Here is a 23,927-nt window from a genome sequence, read left to right as displayed (position 1 = left end):
TTCTTCGGGGATTTGCTCAATTGCCCTTTCCAACTGCACATAAAAACAGAAATAAATCATTTTGGTGGATATGGCGTAAAATATGTCTGCACTTAGTTTCTCTTCCCCTAGGCTATCTGAAGTGGGAATTCTTAGCGGACGGGCGACCTGTGTCCAGTCAAGAGAGGGAGGGGTTATTCCAACAGCATCGTCGTCTCGTAGGCTATTAGAGCGTAAACTCCCGGGAACTGAATGATTACCATCACTCTGGGCTCTCTCGGCAGATGTGTCGGTGGGGATGTAGGCTACGTTTGTATTTCAGCGCTTTAAAGAAAAGTGACGGAGGAGCGGACTAACAAGCAACACTGAATAACCTACTTTAACGGGATATTTGCAGCGCTCACTCATGGCATAACAGCAGGTAGGCTAAAAGCGAAGTAGTCTACACATATCGATCAAGTAGCATCAGCAGCTTTTCTTTTGCAGGCGCTCAGGTTAAATAAGCGGTCATTTTTGCATGACCGCAGTGAATTTTGCGGTGACCATCTGCGATTGAGCTGTCGGTGGTCCTGTGTAACTCGCCATGTTGAGATGGCACAGATTTCCGTTATTTCTGCACCACGGACAGGTGTGTAGAAGCTCAAATCAATGAATTGGGAAGGCATGGAAAAACGAGTTTTGATGTATAGGCTAGCCACACGTTTCATTTTAAATATTAATGTTGATAGAGTTGCAACTCTGTAGAGATCTCTAGGCTAAATTAAGACCAAACCTGTTTATCCTGTTGAGCGCCTATCCCTGTCTCCCTGGCTGTGCGAAAAAGCGGCAATTGTTTGTCCTTCATATGCAAAGGGGGGCATCTCCAAATAATCAGTGTGTTCAGTCCCATCTAATCGAGGTTCACAAAGCCTGTTAGGTTACGTCAGATTTAGATTGACACACCTGCCAGGTTTCCACCAGATCTACAGATAGTTTTCCCTGCCTTTTTAGGCTAAGGAGCGTGGGCAGCGTATGTGATGGGACCCCATCGCAAAATGAACGCCCGTTGTTATAACGAAATGCAATGGATGGAACTCCAAACCTCATGCATAACATGGCTTATGTAATATTGCAAAATGTGTTTTTTGCTCCCCTGTGACCCCGCCATCTACATGCAACAACTCTGCTGCCACATGTGACAATGAGAAGCTCAAACATGTGATTGTTTTTGTGATTATTCAGCATTTTGTGCTCATCATTGACACTGAAGGCAAATCACAAGGCACACCAAGCTTTTGTCATCATCACAGGCTTGATGGGATTGCCCTGATGAAGCAATACGATATAATGACTTGTGAGGTGAAATGCAAGTGAAGATGTAGTGGTAATCTTGAAAGAATATGGAGCAGGAAGCCTGAAACAATAGCAGGGTCAGAGAAAATGCCATTTTAGTGGTGGTGTCAGCAAACAGAAAGTCACTGGGTTGTTGGTGCAATTTATAACTCACAAGTAATATATTGGATTTAACATTACAAATGTGTATGTGCTTGTGATGATGGTCGATGATGGTCAACAGAAAAAAGAAAATGTCGTTCTGCCCCTATACGCAGGATCAAAGAAAGCCTGTTTCGTTTAATTCTGTGCCAAATCACAGATCTCACATTCCAATGCAAGTTCACTTGCTGTGGGAAGTTCCACAAACATGTCAGCAATATTAGCTGGACATCTTAGCTTACATCTTAACTCTGAACAACACCGGGAAATTTCCCAGCTTTTCTGTCATTTGGATGTTAATTGTTATGGTCCACACCAACATTAAGCAATTTATTTTTTGTTTAAATATAGGCTGCCTCCCTTGAGAATACGCTCCTGCAGTAGAGGGTAAACTGTGACTAGGGCAAATACTTGGGAGCGAGGGAGTGTTTTTATTGAGGTCAGGATATTAAAGATAGTTTTGGGAATGTTCAGGAATAGCAAACAAACTACGTGTCTCTCGACTGCTAAGTAGGAGATCTTTGTTATCATAATTTTACACAGCTGTTGGTTCGTCACATCTCCAGACCATTATTATTGGCTTGGTTTCTCAGAAGAGAAAAGGGTTGGTTTTCAGATAGGGCAAATGTTGTGTCCTTGTTAGGAACGGTTCACTGTATTCCAGAAATTTAGCTCTTAGCCTTAACAAGGCTCTCCAAGAAAAGGAAATTTAAGCAACAGAAACAATACTTGTTATGGTGACACATTTCCTGGTTCAGGAACTGTCTTTCCTTCCTCCCAGTTAAGCCCCTGATGTGTTGGAAATTGGAGAAAGGTCTCAAATATACTCTACAACTTTAGAGAGTTCACACATCACTGTTTCTGCATTATAGACATGCCTAATTGCACAGTCCACCAATTCTCTCATGGCTATCAAAGAGATAAATATGTGTGGTAAATACCTCAAATGGGAGCCCCTGCAGATAACCCTGCTAAGAGACTATTGTTCAGTCAGACAAAAAGAGTTGCGCAGTCACACTGTTCTAGAGACATTCCCGTCATTCTTCTGCTAAGTAATCAAACAGGTGGTTGCCTGCAGCCCCTGCAGAATAAGGGCTTTGGTGGCCGAGCAGCAGCTTGCACCAAGCACATGCAGGCAGAAGCGAGAATACAAGAGAGGTCCTGACTCCTGAAAGCATTGGCATCCCTCCAGGCAATACTAGAGTAAGACACAGCCTTTTGTTAGCAGGATTAGTCGGGGAGCTCCCTGTTTATTCATTGATGGGCCTCAGTAAGGAAAAGAAACAGGACTCTGATTTGTGGGTTTGTTTTTGTGGACATTGCGGACAACGGCGGACCATTATTGTCCATGCCTGGTTCTGGTATTAGTTGTCTATCGCCAGTTCTCACTCACATCTTCACTTTTCCTTCTAGATTTTGCACCAGAGAGAAAACCCACTTGTAAATCACTGAGTTTATTTGTCAAAAATGTCTGTGCATTTTTGCTAAATGGAGCCGTTGACATTCAGGGATTCCGATGGCTGGACATTTTGTGTAAAGGAAAACATATTCTTATATAATTCTGTGTTTTTTTTGGTGGCTTCTATTTACAGACAATGGGTGTTTCTGAGGCCACTGGGTGAAGGGGGTGTTTCACAGGGGGTGTTTCTGAGTTGGACTGGATGAAAACACATCCAGTTTCTCAAATGGCTGTACAGAAAAGCACTAATGCTCCACCATGTGTGTGTGTGTGTGTGTGTGTGTGTGTGAGAGAGAGAGAGAGAGAGAGAGAGAGAGAGTGTGTCTGAGTGGCTGCATGTGTATTTTTGTTTATCCATGTGTGGGTAGGTGAGTGTGTAGCAATACCCCACAGGAACAAAAACTCCTTATATGGTGGGAACTCTATTTGCAATAACATTTCAGTAGCTGGTGTACACAATGGCCAGGGTACAGTTCAGAATGTTATATTGCATGTCACTGTCCATACAGACAATAGCTACCTACAATAAAACTGGTGGCTCTGATGTGGCGCATCTTCAGACATATGTTCCACACACACAAGCGCACACAAAAACAGACACACTCTTATCACTCTTTCTCTCTATCACTCTCTCTCTCTCTCTCTCTTCCTCACACACACACACACACACACACACAAACACACACACACACACAAACCTGTGTTGCATATCAAGTCTATACAGCAAGTGTCCCAGGCCCCAGTCCAGCGATCGTGCTTTTGCATTGTTTAATCCATCAGTTGTGATGCAGAATGTAACATTTGCCTTGTTTTCCATTTGTTGTATGCTGACAGGGTGTCTCTCTGTCTCTCTCCTATTCACAGTGGATTAGGCCAGTGGATGTTTGGCAGCAGCATCAGTCGGGGGCGGGGGGCGGATGGGGGGGATTGCTGACTTATCTCACATTCACCAAATTGTGTTGAGTTGTCATTTCCCCTGAATGTGCCGCTGTATGATAGCAGACTGGTTTGTCCACTGTGCTTGAATAGGAGAAGTGAAGAGTTGATGTGGTTCATTGGTTCTTCCTCAAGAGAAATGTCCTGCTCATGAAGATTTTAGAGGGTCAACTTCTTGCCATCGAGAATTCATAACATCAGCATATGATGACATGATGCATGACTTAAAAAAGGAAAATGAAAATGAATACATTTAATTTAGTATAGTGTCTAGTCCAGAGTGATTTAATTTTTTCACGCCTAAATATGCCTTTATAATGCACATGTATCTTTTTTTGGGACTAGAGGTAGTACTACTTCTTTTTAAGTGAACAATTTGTGGAAGTGAACTTATATGGCCCCATTTACAACAGACATTGTGTGAAACACAATTTATGCAGTGGTTGTCTTCCCACTAATCTATGTTAGTTTAGCCACTGGGTTTTAATCATGGTAATTGCAAAATACTGTAGTGCTAAGGTAGTATAGAGTTCACTAATTACTCCCATAATTGTGCATCAGTAATTATATTATTTTAGCCAGGCTAACACCAGACCAATTCTCAAATCGCAGTTGAAATTGAGAATTGTTCTTGGGGTACTTTGTTCACTTCTGATTTCCAAGGGGCAGAGGTGAAATCAGAGGTAAAATTGAACCTAAATTGTACAATCATTTTTCATGAAATGCAGTTAAGAGATCTTTGTTGTAAACAAAGGGTGTAAATGCAGTTTACTCACTGCTTACCACGCTCCTCAGTCTGTCATCAGTTATAAAGCTTGCCCCAGTTTTGATTGGTTCCTTCAAGATGGACCAGATGGACCTGCAGAGCAAATTCAAATGCAAGTGATTCGCCAGGCCTCACCCACGCTAACATTATCCTGAATATTGCAACATACTGCGCCTAATTAAAAACTACATTGATTTTGCCTCCTGTATAATGTTAAATAATGAAATACATTTAATAAACACCATCATTGTACAGTGGAGTTTTGTTATATGTATATACTTATTTACCCTTTCTGCTGTAAGTGCATGTTGTGTGGGATGTCTGTATGCTACTGAGACCTTGAATTTCCCCTTGGTGATCAATAAAGTATCTATCTATCTATCTATCTATCTATCTATCTATCTATCTATCATTTGCAGAAGTGCATGTAGGTCTCAAGCAGTCATTTCTGCAGACAGTTGAGTAACCTCCCTCTTCAGATTCCTCACATATTGAGGAATTGAATATCAATCCCCCTGTCTAGAGCTGAAAGAGATCGCAATATGAAATTAGACTAGATACATTCTGACATTGGCAAAACAGAGTGTATACATGGAAAAGTAAACTACTCTAACCTTTAATAATATCTAAACTATCAATGCCCCTGGGTCATTTCACAGTTTGTCTCTTGTGTTCAGCAGAATCAGACCTTCCATCATCCTCATCATCATGTCAGTGAGTTCTGAGAACGGCAAGAAGAAATGGGCGGCTGTCCGGGGCCGCCTGGGGTCTTCCCAGGACTCCGAGTCATCCCAGGAGGGCAACCTGGAGAGTGCCGACCCGGAGCTGTGCATTCGCCTGCTGCAGGTGCCCACCGTGGTCAACTACTCGGGCCTGAAGAAGCGTCTGGAGGGCAGCGACCACACCTGGATGGTCCAATTCTTAGAGCTGAGCGGCTTGGACCTGCTGCTGGAGGCTCTGGACAGGCTGTCGGGTCGAGGCTGCTCCCGCATCGCCGACGCCCTCCTCCAGCTCACCTGCGTCAATTGTGTGCGTGCCGTCATGAACTCCTCCACGGGGATACACTTCATCATTGAGAATGAGGGCTACATCCGCAAGCTGTCTCAAGGTGAGATTGTGCTTCTCTAAGCTCTTACTCTGTGTGAGATAGGAGTTTTTTTGTCTTGTGGTTTCATCTTGTTAAGGTGTCCCTCTTCATTTTAACCCCCCCCCACCCCCCATTGTCCCTCAGTGGACATAAGTAGTTGTTAGATAGATCCTGTGTGAACTAAATAAGACAGTACTAAATAATAGAGAGAGAGAAATCTTTCCCTTTTTAAACCTACTATAATGTATCACATTACATTATCACATGATGAGACTGTCTAAGATACCGTGATGGCTGGAATCTGAGTTGCTCAATGGTTTTGTTGCCTCTCTGCCCTTATCACTTGATAAAAGTTCAAAGTTCAGATTGCATCCCCAAATCTATTATACCTGAGTCACACAGAGGCAGAGAAGTCACACGATTCAGCTCAGCTCAGGACCTAGTACAGCCATGGGAACTACAGAAAGTGACGATGACAGTGGTGATGGTCTGTTTCAGCTCTGGATACCTCCAATACTATGGTGAAGAAGCAGGTGTTTGAACTGCTGGCTGCTCTCAGTATGTTCTCCACAGATGGGTACCGCCTGGCCCTGGATGCCTTGGACCACTATAAGGTAAGTGTACTGAACGAGAAGGCATTTGGACCTATACAGGAAAGGAAAATAAAGAATTTATGATTAGATTTTTGAGAAAATGTGTCTGCACCTCCTATTATGTTAGTGGGTGACTGTTATTCAAGACAACATTTCTTGATCAATCATGTTTTCAAACACATATTCTCTTTGGCAATGTATTGCAAAGTATACATTTAAGTTGTAGGTAGCCTACTGTCCATAACAGTGTACTGATGCTTTATATTAAATATAACTACATGCAATTAAATATAAGGAGGGCAGAAATGTTGCCACTGTGTCCAAGAGTATTGCACAGTATGAAGCATGTGTTGATTAATGCTCATACTCTTTGGCAGGGTGTGAAGACCCAACAATATCGTTTCAGCGTGATCATGAATGAGCTGCAGTCCACCGACAATGTGCCATATATGGTTACTCTGCTTAGTGTCATCAATGCGGTCATCTTTGGGACAGAAGACCTGCGTCAGAGGGATAAAATGCGCAAAGAATTCATAGGTAGGCTGTGTGAAGCACCTAGCGGCAAGTTTCAGCCAGTGCTCTCACCTCTGTGCTCCAGGAAATGTATTGTGTCTCTTCGATTTACAAAGTATCTTGTGAGAGTAGGGAAATCTATATTTTGAGATAACACGTTATTATGATTCTTTCACCTCCATTTGAAAACAACTCTTGGAACAACAGTCTTGGAACAGTAGGCTATTGAAATTTGATTGCTTTTGTCTTTTGGTATTTTACATATACATTTCATATATTTAACACACTGGTAATATGCATATGTCTGGAAATAAAAAGTAAGCCAACAATAAGAAGTAGGTCAACAATAAAAAGAAGGCAGGTCCTGTTGACCTACATTACATTCTAGCAGTGAACTTCTATTTTGATACAGTGTGAGTCCTGATTAGACCAATTCGCCTGATTTGCGACACTTTGATGGCGTCCAAAAGCTCCATCAACTAGCCTACAGCAGATTTTGTCACGTGGAAAATAAATAAAAACGTTAATTTCTTTGACATAACGTGATTCGCTGATAACGTATTTGAAAAAAGCTCTGGTGCATTTACTGAAAGTCCTTGCATGCACATAATTGTATGCGCTACAAAAGTTGAAAACCGTTCGTTTTAACGTTTTAAATCCCCGAGGTTATTTGCAATGTGAAGGTTTTACCTCACGACCAGAGAAAAAATAAAGATTTGTTTTTTATTTTAAAATTAATCCCTATTAAGCTTAATTAAACCTTGGTTTTATCGTCGGATATTGTATATTTTAAATGACGAAGCATTTTTGCGGAAACGTTCAATGTTTTTTCTGCAACTCTGCGCTTTTGGTAGGCCTGAGTAGCAATTGCGTTTAGGGCGGGCAGCTTACTAATTAAAAACCTTACGCACATTTGGTAAATGAAAATAGATGTCAGATGTTTGACATGAAGTTTTTGTCTGTTTTTTACGAGTGTGTCGGTTGTTTCTTAACAGGTCTTCAATTGCTCGACCTTCTCCCCAAACTGAGGTAAGAGTTTTGTTTTTGCATGGCTGATGGGGATGTAGGTTTCCAACCCTATCAGCTCAACGTGTTGTTTGCATAGGCCTACATCAAATTGAAAACAAAGCCATAGGTCTTTTTTTTTATTATTGTTTTTTTATTGTAGAAGTTGACAGTATGGCGATGCTGTTGTAATGGGGTTTGTATTGTCATCTTGGCAGGGAAAAAGAGGATGAAGACCTGATCATTCAGTGTGAATCGTTTGAAGAGGCCATGGCAGAGGACGAGGAGGAACAGCAAAGAGTCTATGGAGGCATAGACATGAGTTCGCACCAAGAAGTATTTACCACACTCTTCAACAAAGTGAGTTCTGGTCTCTGGCAGGAGAGCATAAACTGTTTAAAAGATTCATACACTTAACACTAGCTTACCTACCTACTTCCTACACAACTGTGTACAGATTTGCTGTGAACAATCTGAACATTTAATTCTGTCTCGCACAAAGCCCTGCATAACAGCATTTCTTCATGTGTTATGCAATTAATGTCTCCTTTCACCATCTCTCTCTCACACACTGTCTGTCTTGAGTCATTTGATGAATATTCTCCCTTCTCTCCCTCTTCCTCCTCTTCAGGTTAGTAGCTCTCCCTCCTCTCAGCAGCTGCTGTCTGTACTGCAGTCTCTGCTGCTGCTGGGCCCAGAGCGTGTGGACATCTGGCAGGCACTGGAGGCCATCGCAAACCGCGCCATCATGCTGGCTCAAGATTGTGAGTTTCTCGGAGATGAACTGATTTGCTTTGCGGCTGTGGCTCTTGTTTCCCTCAGCTTTCTGTTTGTATTCAGTTGGAGATGCCAGTATTCTGGGGCATGTTCGGTTCTGAGTGACAGAGTCAGTTTGTGGAGTGTCTGTTGTTCAATTATAATGTAGTGCAATGGCAACTTGCTGTTGAGCTAGTGCAGGATCTATAATTTCATCCCTGTAGATAACATGACTGGTAATCATTAAGGATCATTTACCACAATTTAATAAGGTTAAAATGTAATCCATCATGGTTCAAGATTATCAGCTCTGAAACTGAATAGTCATCAGTCACTCCCAATATTTAGGTAGAACACTGAGTTCATCCAAACCAACTGAATCATCCTACACCCTAGCTAGCTTATTTGCTTACAGGTGTATTAATGACTTTCATGTCACCTTTTGAAGGAAGATTTATTTTTCATCTGTTTGGTTTGTCTTGTATAGATTCAACTCTGTGAGATGTACATGATTCCTAATTCTGTGTTGTGCACCCTCCTCAGCTCAAATGAATTCTTGGGAGAACATCATGCAGCGACTGGTCTTCTCTAAGGGGCAGTCTTCTGGCTATCACACCGTAGATGGCCCCCCTCCCAAGAGGCTGGACAAAGCAGTTCAGACGGAACCTGTGGACTGGGAGCACCTACTCTCATGCAAGGATCCCACCACTGGCCCAAGGCCTCCATCTCCATCTCCACCCAGCTCATCCACACCAATAGCCCCTGCTTCTGCTCCACCACCACCTCCACCCCCACCTCCTTTGCCCACCAGCATGGGAGGCCCACCTGCACCACCCCCACCCCCTCCCCCTTTTCTCCCCCCAGCAGGAGGTCCACCAGCGCCACCTCCTCCACCTCCCTTACCAGGGATGGGTCCACCTGGACTTCCAGGGTCACCACCTTCCCCACCTCCTCTACATGGCATGGGGCATTGTGGTCCCCCACCCCCTCTGCCTTTACCAGGGGTGGGCTGTGGAGGTCCCCCACCTCCACCTCCTTTGCCAGGGATGCCTGGTCCCCCTGCCCCCCCTCCACCCCCTGGCATGGGGGACTTAGTGGTGGCCCACACCAGCCAGTCTCTGGGATGTACGCCTGGAATGACTATGAAGGCTAGTCGCTGTCCTACCCTTAGGATGAAGAAGTTAAACTGGCAGAAGCTCAACTCCAGAGCAGTCACTGGTAAGGTGGTAAAAATGTGCATTGGCCTCTATAACTGAGTCACCACCTACACCTTGAAACTTCACTGGCAGAATATCAGAATAATCTTTTTAATTAACGTATAGTTATATAGGAACAATTTATTCAAATTTGGTCACATATGCATCTTAGAATGATGACTAGAATTTCTGTTTTTTTTCTGATTTCTGAAAGTCATTACTTTCATATGAATCAAGCTCAACTATAAGACTTAACATAACCCTGTTAAGACACTTGAGGGGGATTTACTGAAGCACTTCTCAACTGATGACTCATTAAGGAGTGAGAAGCTATTATGGAATATTTTTGGCTTCACTGTGTCTCACTGCACCAGTAATTTACATAAATTGTATAGATAAATACATGACAACATAGATGTTCACAATGACAATTCATTGACCTCCAACATCTGGACATTAACACGGGTTCTTCTGTAGCAGTGTCTCATATATAATGGTGTTGTTCAGCAGTATGCATGGGGCCTGTCTGTACAGCTTTCGTCTTCAGTTCATGCTCTGATGCACATCTCTGTTCTTCTGCTTGCCACTCTCAGATGGCAAGTCTTTGTGGACATCTGTGCAGACAGAGGCCCCTCGGGAGCCAGACTACTCCAGCATCGAGCAGCTATTCTGTCTGCCCGTGGCCCAGACCAAAGACAAGACGTTGGCCGCCCCCACCAAGAAAGAACCCAAAGAGGTTACTTAGCCATCCTCTACATCACTTGTGATTACGTGGAGATTTATGTAAGGTGTGATAAGTTTGTGTCGGGAATGTAGTGTGTCAACCATAATAATCCTTCTTATGTTTATCTGTCAGATCTCCTTCATTGATCCGAAGAAAAATCTCAATTTGAACATATTCTTAAAGCAGTTCAGATGGTAAGCTGACTATGCTCCCATGGACTTCTTCTGGATATTTTTTTTTTTTTTCAGAATCTAATAAATAGAATAGAAATAATATTATGAAAAATAATTCCTGCCTCTCAATTTGTTTTTGGCTAAAAGCATGTTAAGAACTCACAGTCAGTAGTAAGGGCTTTCTTCTTTTTCGAGTCATCATGTTTTGTTATCCTCTGTCAGTTCCAATGAAGAATTTGCGGCCCTGATTCAAAATGGGGACCGGTCCAAGTTTGATGTGGAGGTGCTAAAACAGCTCCTGAAGCTGCTGCCAGAAAAACACGAGGTAAGGCATCACTGCTGGCAGGAATACAAACCCACAGAATTGGACAAATGCATTCATTCCATGTATCTCAAATGTATCTTTATGCATGGTTATCATGATTGAAATGTAATTTTCTTATTTCTAGATTGAGAATTTGAAGTCCTACCAGGGGGAGATTGACAAACTGGCTAATGTGGACCGATTTTATCTTCAGCTTCTGTCCGTTCAGCGGTAACTAATATACATTATCTGTACACAGTCTTACAGGATATGAAGGACTGTGGTTTTATTTATGCTTTGTATAGTATAATAAACTGACAAGATACGGGAAATGTGTCAAATCATCACTCAGCTATGTAATCTCCTTGTGGTTATGTTTTTTTTCTCTCTCTCTCTCTCTCTCTCTCTCTCTCTCTCTCTGTCTGTCTGTCTGTCTGTCTGTTTGCCCCCCCTCCCCAATGTTTTTTCTCTCTGTTTTTCTTTCTTTGTTTGTCTGTCTCTCTCCCTCTTCACTGTTTTGTTCTCTCTCTCCTTCCTGCCCACACAGCTACCAGTTAAGGATTGAGTGCATGTTGCTGTGTGAGGAGACTGCCTCCGTGTTGGATATGCTAAATCCCAAAGCTGAGCTGGTTGAGGCGGCCTGTAATAGTAAGTGAAGAGACACTGTTTTGGATCTCTCTTGCTGATGCTGCTACCACCCACTCATGATTTCAGCCTCTCTCTTTCTTCTCTGCCACACATTTGTGTGTGTGTGTGTGTTTGATGCACTGATGCACTGATCCGCCCTCGTCCCATAGGTCTCAGAACGAGCACTCTGCTACCCACATTCTGCAAGCAAATCTTGGCTGTTGGGAACTTCCTCAATTATGTAAGTGTGTTTTTCTTCAATTACTTTACTGGTATCTTATCAACAGTTTTGCTTCCTGAATTCTCTGTTTGCCTTGGGCAACAATATGACCTGCCTTCTTAAAACACATGTCCTAGTATCCTAGTCCTAGTACATCTGATGAGGGTCTGATATGTTTCCTGTATGTAACAAGTGAGATGTTGCTTCTCATACAGGGAAGTCACACAGGCAATGCGGAGGGATTCAAGATCAGTTCTCTGCTTAAGCTCACAGAGACCAAAGCCAACAAGAGTAGGATAACCCTGCTTCACCACATCCTTGAGGTACTGCACTGGGAGTGACTGTTATCTACTGTGAGAGATGCTTACTGTAGCCTTGTTCCTGCCCCTGAGAGCATATTTGCAGCCTTATTTGATTGACCTAGATCTTTAGTACCGAGAGCAACAGTTTAATAGACTCAATTATATTCATAATTGGTTCACAAAGGTCATTATGTAAAAGGCAGTGGGGAATAGCAGAAAGCACCCTTGGCCAACTATGAAAGTGTTTCAGTCATAATATGCCTAGGCCCTAAGGTAAACCAAGTATCTTTTACTGTTCATCACATCCTACATTATTAGGATATCCCAAAGTACATTATGTATGGGTCATCCATTTCAGGAGGCCGAGCTGAATCATCCTGAGCTGCTTAACCTTGCTGATGACATCGAGACTTGTGAGAAAGCAGCAGGGTAAGGCCTAAAGATGGTCTCATTTTTATTTAAAAAAAAACCCAAAAACAATCACTTTGATACGCATCCTCCGCAGACATCTCAGTATTGTTCTGGGATCAAATATCTGGTTAACCTTTCAGAGTGAACCTGGACACCATTCAAGCAGAGGCAAGTACACTGCTCAAGCGGCTGACGGAGACCACAAATAAGATCTCATCAACCGACGATGTGAAGGATCAGTTCCAGAAAGTCATGGAGGTATCGGGCTGATTTGTTTTATGTCAGTGTGTCTGGTGTGTTGTCTATTCATTGTTGCATGTGTTTTACATGGATTCACAACAGGAGCCATTGTATGTGTTGTGTTTAGTATATGAAAAGCTACTATAGTATAGACACATTGAAATTAATTTGGTTATTTTAACCAGTTTTGCTGTTAATGGTTGTTTGTTAATGAGTATGTTGTTGAGTATGCTGTTATAGCAAAACATTTTATATAATTTTTATTTTGTAGAACAATGTGAGCGCATGCAAGGCCCTGGAGGAGCGCTTTGCTGAGATCGATAGGAGGAAGGCCGATCTGGCTCTGTACCTGTGTGAAGACCCATCAAAGCTCTCTCTGGAAGAGCTCCTTAGCAACATCAAGACCTTCAGGGGCCTCTTCATCAAGGCCTTAAAGGTGAGCTTCTCCAATAGCTGGCAGATCAATGAATACAATATTTCCCAGAGATGAAATTGAGATGTTTCGTTCAGAGGACCCTCACTAAAGATACTTTAAACAGGGTTCCCATGGGTCATGGAATTTCTGGAATATCATGGAAATTTGGAAGTCTATTCCAGACATGGAAAGTCAGGGAATTTTATTGTTTGTGGGGCAAAGTCATGGAATATCAGGGAATTTTGTTGTAGTAGTTTAAAATATGTCGACACAGAATTTGTGTATATCTGGTATATCTTTACTGCTTGATTGAGTGATTTAGCCCAACTTTATTTATTCAATGCCCATTTATTCATCTCCCACTCTAAAAAAGTAAAAGATTTTTGAACACTATGCGGTTACTCTGAAATCTTTGGTCGGTATATTGTACGATTCATTCTATAGTAGCTCATGGAAATTCAAGTTTTTTGTCAGGGAAAATTCATGGAATTTTACATCTGACTTGAGTGGGAACCCTGTTTAAATCTTGTTCTGTCCTGTAAAGATCTTCATTGCTCCTTGATTGGGAAGAATAAGTCTTCCGTGGGAGCCAGATCCTCCTTTTAGTCTTATGTACTGTATATTATCAATGAAACTGAATCAATGAAACTGAATCAATGAAACAATCGAAGGTCAGTATTGCTAGTCAAACTGTACGTCCTTGTGCACTGCATGCCCGTTACTGCACTTGCTCCAACACTGCTGTATCATAGCTCCCCTCTTTAATTAATTATCAAACTGAGTGGTTTTGCTGAATCTGCAGTTTACCAATGTGGATGATTGGCTTTGTTTACTTGGTCCTACTTGGTGGGACTGTTAGCAGCTGCAGCAGTGGTCTTAATTGACCTGGCAGTGATTCTCACCTCTTGTTCTGCGCTCTCAGGAGAATAAGACCTGGAAGGAGCAGGCTGCCAAAGCTGAGAAGCGCAAGAAGCAGCTCGCCGAGGAGGAGTCCAAGAGACAAAAGGGGGAGAATGGGAAGATCAGTGAGTTACACCTGCACATCAATCATCCTGCTGATGTTTTGTCATTGTTTGTTGTTATTAATGAGGTTGTTGTTTTATGTGTATACATATTTACAATTGCCTAAGTTTAGAAGGAAAAACCATGAATACAAAAATGCATCAAATACAGAAATGAATGGATGTTTCTAGACGTGAAATACACTGCCCTGCAGTTCTTTACCTGAGTGTTTAGTTTTGCTTGTTTGCAGTCCGCAGAGGCGTTGTGCCGCAGGATGATGGCTGTATTATTGACCACCTCCTGGCCGACATCCGCAAAGGCTTCCAGTTGAGGAAGACTCGTCCCAGGTGCGAAACAGACAGTGCGCCCTCTAGCGAAACACATAGGGATAACGAGCAGCCTGGTAAGGACAGCATGGTTAAGCGTTGTGCAGCCTGACCCACCGCCTCCGCCGCGTGTGCATGGCTCCATGGCAACAGTAACCAAGGCTTCGCTGTATCACACTCATCCTCTTCTTTGTGTCTCTCTGAGTTTTTATCACCAATGCTAGTTACTCTGCAGTGATGATGCTACTGTACATTTAAAATGAGCATGAAGCTGTGGCCAGAAGATTGAGCAACAGAACTTGGATGACACTGGCCCTGATCTGGCATGAGTCAGGCCCAGGTGCTCTCCAGGCTCTACCTGGGAACACTCCTACACAGAGCTTTTCACTCTTCTCTAGTGCATGTCGTTGTGTTTGTCTGAGCTGTGCTATTTCCATGCCATAACATCTCAGTTGATGTGCTTTTATGGATGCATTGCAAATGATGCAATGAATGAAGTCAAAATTCCTAACATCATATATGTCACTGACTCTCCGAAACATTTCTTAATATGTCATAATTGTGACAAAAATGGCTACATTTTATAATTGCATAACTACTTCTCATTCAACTTCTTTACATTTCTAGCTTTAAATGCAGAAGACGACGAGGAAGGACCTCCTCAGCATCCACTCTGCCCTCAGTCACCACCAGAGGCCTCCGAAGGCACTCCTTGGTCACCCCACAGAAACGCAGGAAGTCCAGCGGCGTCATGTGATGCCGCCCTCACCCCAGAGGCCAAGCATGAGAGACGAGAGAAGGACCGAGAGTCCCATCCAGGCCTCTCATTTGACACAACATTGACACAGAACATTCCAGAAACACACACACTCCCCAAGGCCATGTCTGCCACCGTACATGTAAATGGAGGTGATGGGGGAGCTGAACACAATCAGAACGGTAACAATAGCCAAGTTATTAATGAGCAAGATGACAAATCCTGCTTACCTCAGCAGGATCCAGTCCAGAATGGCAACAACGAGCGCTCAGGCAAGGAGAAAGATCATCACCCCTGTCTTGTTAGACAGGAGGCGATCCAGAAATCTGACAGCATCGTGGAACAGGGCATTGCTCTCTCCTGCCTAACGATGCAGGACACTCCGCAGGAAGGGAACAGCAGTCAGGCTACAGAGAAAGTGAAGAATCACGACTCGACGGCACCTCAGGGCAGCATCAGTAGCCAGGTGGCCGAGGAGGAACAGGGGAAAGCAGGCATCACTGCTCCACTGAAGAGCCATGATGGATATGGAACTGCTTGCTCAGCCACTGAACCCACAAAAACGAACTGCCCTCTGGGTACAAGTGTAGAGAGAGACCCTGAGGACAGACTGGACATGTCCATCAAGGGCCTTCCTTGCCATGAAGAAAAGGCACATCCAAGCAACGGGCAGGAAATAGTCAATGGAGGTGACGTTGCGGAAAGTAAGGGGGGGAGGGGCTTTGATGTTCCTGATGGGCTGACTGCTGCCCAAGAAGTTGCCCCATTACCTTCCTCGGGGCCCCTTGTGCCCCCACCTGCACCCCTCGACCCGGTGCCCACGTCTGCGGCCGCGCCCCCAAACCCCCAGCCTAAAAAACACAAGCTCTTCCGTAGAAACAAGAAAAGTAGTCAAGAAGGTAATGTACTGTCATTTTCAATACAAAGCATTTTTCATCAAAGCAGTTATCATAGTGATTGGTGCTTTTTTTATGCCCAGTCCCAGATACTACATCAAAGCTACAGTGTGGTGTACAGTCTTGTGGTGTTTTTATTGTTTTATTTTAAAGAAGATGAAACATGGCACATGAAATTATGCATTTTTACTGGCTCAACGACAGTAGTTGCATTCTGGATAAGTGCTTCTCTCAGTTGTTTTGTTCTTTTCTCTGGTCCTAAAACAGAAAGAGTCAAAGGGAAAGGACACACTAAAAATAAAACTGCGTGTGTTTTACAGTGAGGTAGGTCGACCAGCTCACAAAACTAACGTGTTCAATTGCAAACCACAAAACAACCATGTCCTCCTCCCCTAACCAGAGGGCTGTCTCGCTAACCAAAAACCTGACTGACTAAACGTGCCGATGCCTTTTCAAATCTCTCTGTGGTGTTTGGTTTTCCCTATTACTCTCCTCCTCAATCTCAGGAGATGTAATCATAACCCAATCATGTCTGTCATCATGTGTCTCACCAAGTGTCTGTCATCCACTGATTATGTGTGCTCTCATCAATTTGACCCCAGACCAAGAGCAGTGTCCTAGGATGAAAATATCTGTCTGTTTCTTTCTGAGTCAACTGTGTTGATTTCATGTGTGTGCATCTCTCTGGGGGACTAACACCAAGTTTTTGACAGGTTATGTCAGTTAAAATGTCAGTCCATTGTTAATGATTGGGTTTGTGTTGGGATGCTTCTTGTGTTGTGTCTTGTAATGGAAAGCATCTGTGTAACACCATGGATCTGAAGTTATTGCATACAATACAAGTTATGGTATTTTGATAGTCAGCTCAGCTGTGCATCTGAAGGAATCTACTTGCACGCAAGACCCTATGGAACAGGTATTCCACTCTACCAGGCTTTATTAAAACCTGCACTCATCAATTATTTCACTCATAGGCAAAGTGAAACTAACTTCACTGTGGTCTCATATTCAACGACAAAACAGTTCTATACAGTTAATTACTTTCACTATTGACTGGCAAGGGGTTACCATCAAAAACATAGCCTGTAAAAGGCAATTCTACCCCAATAATGTTCGAATGACTGAATAAAAATCCTAAGGATATTTATCCTGCAGAGGAGTTGCTGCTTTCATCTCATGACTGCATTTTCAGCTGTGCTTTATATGCGCCTTACGCTACAGACCAGGTTTTTCTTGGTCAATGGCGTAATTTTAGAGGGTGTAGGGCGATTTTTGGATCATGCGCCAGACCACACCTTATGTTGCTAATTGCCACACCCCTGGGCGCAACGTTTAATAGAAGAGGAGTGCATGGAAAAAAATCATCACTTCATTGAGTGTAAGCCAAGAATAAGCTTTGCGTGGCACTTTGTGCCACCTTGCGCCAGGTGCAGGATAGGGGCCTCACTCTGTATAACTATTAAAGGTTGTCAGAGTTTAGTCTTAGGAGTTTAGAAATAATTGTGACATGATTTCCAGGCATATGCCATGCACACACCCACACATTTACAACCCTTCCATTATTTTCCCATGAAGAGACTTATCTGTGCAAGTTCAATGATGTCTCAGTGCTCTGAGTATATGGCCCTGGGTTATGCATTAGACTTGTGCAAGTGCTTCTACTCATTGTCTCTTCCGACAGGTGCATCAAAGAGAAAACGAACTAAAGGGAAGAGGAAAACTTGAGGATCTACTGTTCCTGGTGTCATAATCGGCCCTCATCAGAGACTGGCTTCCTGGATTGTAGTTTGCGCAGTGCTGTTGCTGGCATTTTGTGTGTGTGTGTGTGTGTGTGTGTGTGTGTGTGTATGGGGGGGGGGGGGGGGTCTTTTTGTATGTTGAATGGTAAATTAATTATTTTTTATATGTTGGAGTATATTTGCTTTTGTTTTATGTATTATGTTAATGCAAAATAACAGTATGGTACATGGAATGTGAAGATTTTCCAGAAAGCCAAAAATGAAAGTGCAAGGGATCAAGTGGCAGATTTGAGAGTGGTTTGGGAGAGTGGTAAAAGAAAAGTAAATTTGACATCTTAAAGGGGTGGTTCAGGATTTTGGACATAGGACCTCATTTCCAAGTAAGCAAGTGTGATATTTATCAGTGGAGACCGTTTTCAACACGTTTCATCCAGTCCTTCTAATTGCAGAGTTCGCGAGGTGCTAGGCTAAGCGAAGTCAACGGTATGTGCTAGCCTGCCACTAAAGACAGTCTTACCCACTCCAAAGTACACCCGAGGCAAATAAATTATAACGCCAGACTATCGATGTAAATGTCTTTATTGACAGTGTTATTTCTAACGTTATTCTATCCTTGCAATTCAACGATCGCATTACATTTTGAGGGACTAGTTTCTTAGCAGCGGCGGAATTATACTTGCTCCGGTTAGTAGTACTGCGCCGAAAAGTAAACAGTAAAGCGCACTCCAGTGGGGATACCTAGTAGTAGCCTTGGTAATATCAGTCTGCCGCTGAGTTGCAAAATGACTACTAACAACTTTAGGGACCAAAGTATAACTATTGCAACGCGATGCAAGGGTAGTTGTATTTCTTACACTATTCTATCAACACAGACATTTACATCGATTGTCTGGAATTTGCCTCAGGTGTACTTTGGAGTGGGTAAGACTGTCTTTAGTGGCAGGCTAGCACATACCGTTGACTTGCGCTAGCCTAGCACCTGCGAACTCTGCAATTAGAAGGACTGGATGAAACGTGCTGAAAACGGTCTCCACTGATAAATATCACACTTGCTTACTTGGAAATAAGGTCTTATGTCCAAAATCCTAAACCACCCCTTTAAATATATTTACATTTTTTATTTAAAATTAAAATATGGCTTTCAATATTTATACAGTATATTTATTAATTATTGGATGGGATCTACTCTTTTAAGAGTATATTCATTTAGAAATATAGTTAACAAATGTTATCTGTTCAAATAAAGCAAATCTGAAAAACGTGTGTCCTTGTTACAGGCTTTGTTTCGACCAGAAAAAATCAATCCGTCAATATGAACATAGCGGTAGGTCGAACTTCATGGGTTATATAGGTGTGGTGGAAAAAAGCCACTACCCGAACCTCCAATAAATCAACTATTTCTAGAAAAAGTCCTTGTATATGGCTCTAGAGGCATTTCTTAGTAAAAGAACAGGACTTTTTATGATAACTAACATGTGCTGAATCCAACTAGCCCTGTTCCCAAGCAGAATTTTGAGTTTTTGACCATCTAATTAGCATAAACAAAATGGCGATTTTGGGCACTTTCTTTGGATGGGCATCAATATACCATGTAAATAAATTAATATTGTTCACATCTGTGCATCTCAGAAATCTCCCGTGGGCAATAAATAAAAAGTAAAGGCTATGAAAAATCTAAAAATGCAAAAAAAACACTATTATTATGCTAATTAGCCTTATTATCACCTCGTGAAGCATGCTCTTGACTATGTTTACGGTCCTCTTTGGCAAAGAGCCTGGCTACATTGGTAAACATCTTCGTGGTGGGTGGACACATGTTTGGAGTTTAAAATCATTGGAGTTCCTTTGAACTAATCACGAACAACCATTAACTAACAAGCGAGCATCATATCTTTGATTCCAAATGGGAAAGATGGCCAGCAATCACATGTTTCATTTGATTAGATTATCTTAGATTAGATTCACCTTCATTGTCATTGTGCAGTAGCCTGGGTGTTCCCATGCTGCCTTGCGCGCGATTTGATTCACGCTGCCAAGGCAGCCTGGAGACCATGGAGCAAATTTTCGCCTGAGATAGGGAACCAATCACAGAACAGGGGGGAAAGCAAGACGATGATGAGCTATGCACAGACGCATTTGATAGACATCCGTGGCACCCAATAAATGGATCTGGGTATTTTTTTCAAATACGAGAAAATGAACGTTTGGTTCCCAGACCACGTCTCATTGAGAAGTGGTGGCGCTAGCCAGGCTAATTGTGCAGAGTACTAAAAATATAAAAGTGTATGTGCAGTATGTACAGTATGAAGATCAGTAGAATATTGCTATGTTTAAGTGTTATTACAGTATGTACATTTATAAATATTAATAAAATACTATGGGTGGGATAGGGCCAAAATGTTCGCCTCCTTGTTGTCCCTGTGAAGGTTGGCATCGACATGGACACCTCAACAGGCACAGGCAAGGAGGCACCTGGGGGTGTTGATGGAGGGGTGTGAGGAACCAGTAATGCGTTGAGCAGTTTTCACCATCCTCTGCTGTGCTTTCCGGTCAGAGGCAGATCAGTTGCCATACCATACTGTGACACAGTTGGTGAGGATGCTCTCCTCAGCGGTAGAGGTTTAGAAGTTCACCAGGATCTGAGGAGAGAGGTTGTGTTCTTTAGTCTCCTCAGGAAGAAGAGATGCTGGTGAGCCTTCTTGATCAAGGTAGAGGTGTTGAGGGTCCAAGAGAGGTCCACAGAAATGTGGACACCCAAAAACATGAACTGGTGACATGCTCCACCTCAGTCCTGTTGATGAGGATGGGGCTTTGTGTGCTAGCTTTTGACTTCTAGAAGTCCACAATGAGGTCTTTGGTCCTCTTGGTGTTCATGTACATGGTGTTAGAGCCATGTACAGGTATGCAGTTGTAGGTGAAGAGGGAGTAAAGGAGGGCTCAGCACACGCTGGTGTTCAGGTTGAGGATTGAGTGGGTGAGGATATCTAATCTAACAGACTGCGGTCTGTTGGTTAGGAAATCCAGAATCTAGTTTCAGAGGGAGGTATTGATGCCCAGTTCACTGAGTTTGGTGATCAGTTTGGAGGGGACAATGGTGTTGAATGCTGAACTGAAGTCAATGAACAGCATTCTCACATAGGTGTTACTATTGTCAAAGAGGGACAGGGCGGAGTGAATTACCGTAAAGATGGCATCCTCTGTGCTCCTGTTCTGGCAAATTCTCTTGAAGCACTCTATACTGGAAACAAAATCTAGCTCTGGGTACAAATAAAGTAACTTGAACTTGCATTAGTTATAAAGTTATTCTTTAGCTATTAATTCACAGGACATTCAATAATTTTACTAACACAAAGGTTATGAAGAAATATGGGTAACACTTTATGGTAAAATAACAAAGAACGGCACTGATTGGTTGTAGCGCTATCCTATTGCGTGCAGAGGGAATTTATCCCGCACCTTGGATTGAGCCCTGCCAATGGTGCGTTCCCAGTCCCAACCTCTTGATGTGGGTCTGACTTGCCAGGCTACAAGGGGGGTGATAGGATGTGCACAGCACAGGAGTTAATATAGGAATAGCCTCCCCTGAGCTAATAAAAATGGTATATTAATAATCACTGTGTTGTTGGCAATGGAATCATGTAATGATCTACAGAACCCTAAAGGGGTCATTGCAAGATATTTTATATTGCCATAAGTATATATCGCCAAAACGTGCGCTCACTATAGTAAATTGTGTGCTCATTTTACTAAATAGTGCGCTCATTTTACTAAATTGTGTTGGCAATTTACTGGTTAGAAATTACTGTCCTACTTCATCCAGCCGGTGAGGAACTTACTACCGTAACACCATGTCACATGACCTTAAATATTGCAGGATCCTGCATTCAGTTCTTGCTGTTGTCTTTTCACGGACTGGACGAGCTGAAACCATGCTGAAACCCACCCTCAAGACATCATTTCAAAGACGTGATAGGGCAGTTTGGAAGGAATCTCCCCATGACAATTATGACAGGTTTCTCATTCTGCTTCCTTATGTTGGAATGTGGATAAATTAGTAAAAATGGAATGGATACCTTATAAAAATAGTCAATGATCTCAGACTAGCTACCGACTCAAACAAAGTCTCAATCCTTATTCTTCTGGATTTGAGTGCGGCATTTGACACCATTGATCATAGCATCCTAATTCACACGCCTTGCTGAAGTGGGTGGGTCTCTCTGATAATGCTCTAAACTGGTTTCAAACCTACATTACTGGCAGAGATTTTTATATCAGTCTAGGAGATCATGTATCTGAAAAACATGACTTGCCTTTTGGTGTGGCCCAGGGGAGCTGCCTTGGTCCCCTGCTATTTTCTCTATATATGCTTCCATTGGGAAACGTCATAAATCAGCATAATGTAAACTTCCACAGCTACGCAGATGATACCCAATTGTATATTTCTGTGGAGCTAACTAACCCAGATGGCCTTTGCTCCCTCACTGCATGCCTAACCTCCATTAATCAGTGGATGAGCAAAAACTTTTTGAAACTAAATGATGACAAAACAGAGGTACTTCTGGTTGGACCAAAACTAAAGCGAGATATTATTCTTAGTAATCTGGGGAACTTGGCACACCAGGTCAAACGAAAAGTAACAAGCCTCAGTGTCATCTTAGATGCAGAGTTAAGTTTTAAGCTCCATATCAGTAAAGTTACTCAGACAGCCTATTTCCACTTGAGAAACATTGCCAAAGTGCGGCCCTTTTTAACTCAACAAGATGCAGAAAAACTAATTCACGCCTTTATCACTAGCAGGTTAGACTACTGCAATGCACTTTTCACTGGTCTTCCCAAAAAACATCTAAAGAAATTGGCACTCATACAGAACTCTGCGGCTAGACTTTTAACTAAGACTAAGAAGAGAGAACACATCACCCCTGTGTTGGCTGAACTGCACTGGCTCCCTATTTCCTATAGAATTGATTTTAAGGTTATGTTAATTACTTACAAAGCTCTGAATGGCATAGCACCTTCATATATCTCTGAGCTTTTAATATCTTATCAAACACAAAGGAAACTTAGATCATCCAATTCTAATCTTTTAATCGTACCCAAAGTGCTCCACAAACAAAGTGGAGAAGCTGCGTTTATCCATTATGCCCCCAAACTATGGAACACCCTGCCTCTGTACATCAAGCAGGCGAAGTTCAGTAAATATTTGTTAAAAGATCTGAAAACATACCTGTACAGGAAAGCTTTTAGTTAACTCATCTTATCCTGTAGACTACATTTTCAGATTATTCTACATCTGCTACTATTGGAGGGCGCAGCCAGCCAGAAGCAGATGGGCTCCCCCTATTAAGTCAGGTTCTGCTCAAGGTTTCTTCCTGGAATATGGGAGTTTTTCCTTGCCACAGTTGCCATATGGCGTGCTTGTGGGGGGTAAGAGGGTTAAGGCTGCCAGTCTTATGACGTCATTTTCTATATTTTTGATATGTTGCTGAGTAGATCATAAACAGCAAAGAAAAGTGATTGATAATGACTGACTGACTATTATTGTGTTACATGCTTCAAATGTAAAGCACTTTGAGCTGCATTCTGTGTATGAAAGGTGCTATACAAATAAAGCTTATTATTATATTATTATTATTACCTTCTTATATGTGATTTCTGCAACAATGGTAGGCTAGCCTACTGAAAACGTTTGGATATTCTGTTTATGCTGTTGGTTAAATAGATGACAAACAAAAAACACTGGCTTTATCAGGCCATCTAGATTTCCTGCAGGGACAAGTTTCTTTTTCGTAGGAAAGAAGGACGGTGGACTCCGTCCCTTCATAGACTACAGAGGCCTTAACAAGATTACCATCAAGGATCAGTATCCTCTTCCCTAGATGTCGTCTGCCTTTGAACAGCTGCGCAACGCTACAATCTTCACTAAACTGAACCTGTGTAGTGCCTACAACCTGGTGTGTATAAGGGAAGGGGATGAATGGAAGACCGCATTCATCACCCCTAGTGGCCACTATGAATACGTGGTGATGAT

The 23,927-nt window shown here is 42.5% G+C and overlaps 1 protein-coding gene across 7 annotated transcripts; it reads left to right on the top strand.

Annotated features, from left to right (window-relative positions):
- Positions 1 to 192: 192 nt before the first annotated feature.
- inf2 (inverted formin 2) lies at positions 193 to 18,004 on the top strand. 7 transcript variants are annotated; one of them, XM_048228663.1, is made up of 23 exons: positions 193 to 400; positions 5,294 to 5,721; positions 6,199 to 6,314; positions 6,671 to 6,830; positions 7,802 to 7,835; positions 8,030 to 8,171; positions 8,443 to 8,575; positions 9,111 to 9,785; positions 10,357 to 10,499; positions 10,620 to 10,681; positions 10,883 to 10,985; positions 11,110 to 11,195; positions 11,512 to 11,612; positions 11,762 to 11,832; positions 12,027 to 12,134; positions 12,472 to 12,542; positions 12,665 to 12,782; positions 13,036 to 13,200; positions 14,102 to 14,204; positions 14,432 to 14,584; positions 15,135 to 16,163; positions 16,428 to 16,484; positions 17,842 to 17,939. In XM_048228663.1, the coding sequence occupies exons 2-22, from the start codon at positions 5,322 to 5,324 to the stop codon at positions 16,481 to 16,483; spliced, it is 4,029 nt and encodes a 1,342-aa protein (XP_048084620.1). In that variant the 5' UTR covers positions 193 to 400; positions 5,294 to 5,321; the 3' UTR covers position 16,484; positions 17,842 to 17,939. The 7 variants fall into 7 exon arrangements, with proteins under 7 accessions (XP_048084620.1, XP_048084622.1, XP_048084623.1 ...); XM_048228665.1 differs by having other exon boundaries at positions 5,291 to 5,721; XM_048228666.1 differs by lacking the exon at positions 16,428 to 16,484 and having other exon boundaries at positions 17,842 to 18,004.
- Positions 18,005 to 23,927: the final 5,923 nt, after the last annotated feature.

Source organism: Alosa alosa, chromosome 19 (assembly GCF_017589495.1).
Source record: "Alosa alosa isolate M-15738 ecotype Scorff River chromosome 19, AALO_Geno_1.1, whole genome shotgun sequence".
Lineage (NCBI taxonomy): Eukaryota > Metazoa > Chordata > Actinopteri > Clupeiformes > Clupeidae > Alosa > Alosa alosa.
The sequence above is the reverse complement of the archived record's forward strand: the minus strand, read 5'-3'. Positions and strand labels throughout refer to the sequence as shown.